The sequence below is a fragment of the Mus caroli genome, chromosome 16 (genome assembly GCF_900094665.2).
Source record: "Mus caroli chromosome 16, CAROLI_EIJ_v1.1, whole genome shotgun sequence".
Lineage (NCBI taxonomy): Eukaryota > Metazoa > Chordata > Mammalia > Rodentia > Muridae > Mus > Mus caroli.
This window is the reverse complement of record NC_034585.1, coordinates 17,813,381-17,817,200: the sequence shown is the minus strand read 5'-3', so window position 1 is coordinate 17,817,200 and position 3,820 is coordinate 17,813,381. Positions and strand designations below refer to the sequence as shown.

The 3,820-nt window shown below is 43.6% G+C and overlaps 1 protein-coding gene across 1 annotated transcript in view; it reads right to left on the bottom strand.

Annotated features, from left to right (window-relative positions):
- Psmd2 (proteasome 26S subunit, non-ATPase 2) overlaps positions 1 to 2,532 on the bottom strand; it is a 12,271-nt gene extending 9,739 nt beyond the window's left edge. Inside the window, exons 1-3 of the mRNA XM_021185395.2 lie at positions 2,335 to 2,532; positions 1,886 to 1,942; positions 1,427 to 1,591 (exon numbers count right to left, since the gene is read on the bottom strand). Of these exons, the coding sequence (XP_021041054.1) occupies positions 1,427 to 1,591; positions 1,886 to 1,942; positions 2,335 to 2,469 (357 nt within the window). The 5' untranslated portion in view covers positions 2,470 to 2,532. The remainder of the gene's footprint in view (positions 1 to 1,426; positions 1,592 to 1,885; positions 1,943 to 2,334) is intronic.
- Between the last annotated feature and the right edge of the window lie 1,288 nt (positions 2,533 to 3,820).

Below are 3,820 nucleotides of genomic sequence, written 5' to 3'. Positions count from 1 at the left end.
AAAAGCCAGATGCTTCTGGGCTTGGGCTGTAGTGTCAAGAGATGGTGCTTCCCATTACACCAGTCTCATTACATCACACTGCCTAGTTTGGCCTCAACATTCTAGACCCACCCAGCATAAATTTTAATTGCAATAATAAACTACTAGAAGGTGGTAATAATAATAGCAGCATAATCTAGGGGTCTGAAAAACAGTCTCAACAGTTACAAAAACATGCTGCTTTTGCAGATGACCTGCCTTCAGTTCCTAGTACCCACATGGGTGCTCACAACAGCCTAACTCCAGTTCCAGGGAACATGTTCCCAGCCTCTGGCCTGTGCAGACATCACACGCAAAGGATACACATACATACAGGTACGGAGGCAAAACATTCATCCACACAAATACAAAACTGAATTTTAATTTTATTAAAAAAAAAAACAAATATTACTTTTATCTACTATTATTTATTTATAATTTAAATATTCTACTTAAATAACTATAAATGAAATGATCTAGAAAGATCACTGTAACTGCAGTATGATAGGCAGATGATGTGGGAGTCAAGGACAAAAGCAAGCCAATTAGGAGGCTACTCAAAATACACTGCAAAGTAAAGACTTCTGGGTCACAGTTGCACCAACTGGACAAATGTGACTCAACTGTGGGTTTTTTAAGACATAAAAGGGGCTCACAAGCATCCGTAATGAGAGCTGACGCCCTCTTCTGGTGCATCTGGAGACAGCTACAGTGTACTTAGATATAATAATAAATAAATCTTAAAAAAAAAAAGACATAAAAGGGATGAATGTACATGGGACAGAAGAGAGAGAAGGGACATTAAATATAAGCCTTAGAAAGCCAGGCATACTGGCTTATGCCTCTAACCCCAGCACTCCAGATAAAGGCAGGAGGAGAAGGAGGGTCATAAAATAAAGCTCCGTCTAGGCCACACAGCCGAGTTTCAAGTCAGCTAGACGGGCTGGAGAAAAGGATCAACACTTAGGAGGACTTCCTGCATGCTCATGAAGATCAGAGTTCAAATCCCAGCACCTATTAAGACATCCCAAAAACCTCCAAATACCAAAACCAAAAAGACATCCCAAAACCAACTATAAAGACCAAGGGTCTTTAGGCATGCACAGGCTTGACACTTATGCATATGCACATGCATACAAGCACATGCATTTAGGCACACACATACTTATATATGCACACAGTATAAAAATTTTAAGTTAAGTCAGAAACACATCGTGCTAAGACAATCTTAAGATACAAAGAAGCAGACACTTCTAAGGAGCTGAGAAGCATTCTCAGGCTTCCCACTGGAGAGTCAGTCTCACCACGATGAACTTTCCAGCGAGATGAGGTCCACTAGGCTTTCAGTGACTTTGCATTCAAAAAGAAATTATTCAACTGGACAGGTCCCAGCCATATTCTGAATTACCTTATTCTCCCCAGGGGCCATGTTCTCATAGATTTCCTTCAATTTGCCATAGTGTGGACGCAGAAATTTGAGAGGCTTGGGTACTGAAGTCATGGAAGTTGTAGAAGAACGAATTTGTCTTCTCAGTTCCTCCAGAGCTGGTCGATATAGAGATGTATCCTTTTCCTGATAGGGGATGTTAATGCTCAGACCAAAAGGAGTCACATTTCTCCACATCACGAACCTTACATACTTGACCAATGCTTTGCTAAAAGACATAACTGGCTCCCTATTTCATGATGCCTTAACCCCTGTAAATGACCTGAAACCCATGACCCCCATTTAAATATCCTTTGTAACTCTTCCCTCAAATTATCGTAATATCTAATATGTGGTATCTAATTGTTGCCTCAAAATGAAATAGAGTAAACAAATGAGAAACATCAACTACACTCCCCCTGTAGTAACATCTTGACTCACCCCGAGTCGCTCCACGAGCATCTCCAGTTCATCTTGAAGCTGTTTGTCCTCCTCAGACTGGAGAGTTAGGGGAAGAAGCTCATCAAAAGTGGGGACCCGAATCACATTCTCCTCCCACTTACCCCGGGACAGGTGAAGAGTGTGAATGTCTATGGACAAGAAGAGGGCGTGGGATAGGGAAGCAGCCCTGTAGGAAAGGCTGTCTACCTTCGGAACCAGGCAGACTCTGCTTGGAAGCCATTCTAGGAAATAACCAAAGAACCGCGATGTGATGGTGAGGGCCTCAGGGAGTGACATTGCGTAATGGGGCGGGCAGGGCATAAAGAAAGGGTCGCCCCATCCTGAGTCTCCCCGGTGCGGTGGGCAATACGGAGTCGGGCCCGAGGCCTTCGAGCCAGCAGTGACTCAGCCCAAGGCCTCCTCCTCCGGCTCCCCAGGCTGCGCCTCACCAGCTCCTGCTCTTTGTCTTTTTCCCCGGCATCCCTTCGCTCATTGCCACTCGACTTCTCGTCCGCGCCGCTGGGGGTTGTCGCGGAGGGCTGTTGGGACTGCACCGGTGTCTTGTCTCGTCCACCCTCCTCCATCTCCGCCACTACTGCCGGCCTGCTGCGCGCGCACCTGCTCGCACCGCCCCTTTTCCCAGATGGCCACGCGCGTTGTCCTCCAGACCGGAAGCGCCCCGCGGATCCCGAGTCCCGCCCTCTAGGGCAGGCCGGGAATTACTGTTCCGGCTTCCAGCCCGAGCGGCTACTGTTGAGTTAGGGTGTCTCTGTGCGTGCAAGGGTGGTCTGACTGCAGAGATGCCTAGCTCTCCGATCCTGTAGCTTCACCACAACTGGATGCATGGTACGATGAGAAAGCCATCCTGAAGACAGGACGTCCATACATGTTCATGCCTGTTTAGTCCTCTGTAGGAGATTTCTATGAGCTCAAAACTCTTCAAGTCTTGACCGAGTATGTGTAACTTCGGTGTTAATTATGCCACTACTACTGTGGAATTGTAACCGCAAACCATTTCCCCCAAAGTGAAGATGAAATTTACTTATTTATTATCCCAGGCTAGCCTCGAACTTACTTTCTAGCAGAGAATAACTTCATTACAGACATGAGCTGCTGATGCGTGTAGATCTTGGATTCTAGGCATAACCATCCATTTCCACTGCCAATGACTTCTTCAGCTTTTGGAGAGAGATTGAACAGCCCATTGCTGCTCTGCCTGTTCTATAGCCGTCCATTTTAGTCCTTTGTAGGAAATTTCTACCGGTTTCTGTTTCTATGACTTCTATCACAGATAAGAATACATACATACTAATATACTTACATACATATGTATATATATCATGCACATACCATATGTATGGTATATAAATATTTAGTATGTATATTTCATATATACACATGTGTGTATATGTATATATATATATATATATATATATATATATATATATATATATATATGTGTGTGTGTGTGTATAATCAACAGTCACATACCAATCTGTATGTTGGAGATGAATTGGAAATTGTGCCCTAAAAGGTTTATCAAAAAGCTGATGAGTCCAGATGAAGAGGATATGAAAAGCTGTTGGGATATATTTCAAGTTATTTTGTAGGAATACATTGTTTTGAAATAAAAACTTGGAAAAATGTGGGAAACTCAAACTTTCAAAACATGATATTAGAAACAAATCCTGCCATGCACCAGCAGTGTGGTTTTGGTAAGTTACCTAAATTAAGTCTGTTTTCTGCCTATGTGAAGTACAAAAAGTTTCTCTTGTAAGAACACTTAAAGAATGAAATGAGCTGGGCAGTGGTGGCGCACACCTATAATCCCAGCACTTGGGAGGCAGAGGCAGGCAGATTTCTGAGTCCAGCCTGTTTTACAGAGTGAGTTCCAGGACACAGAAAATCCCTGTCTCAAAAAACCAAAAAAAGAAA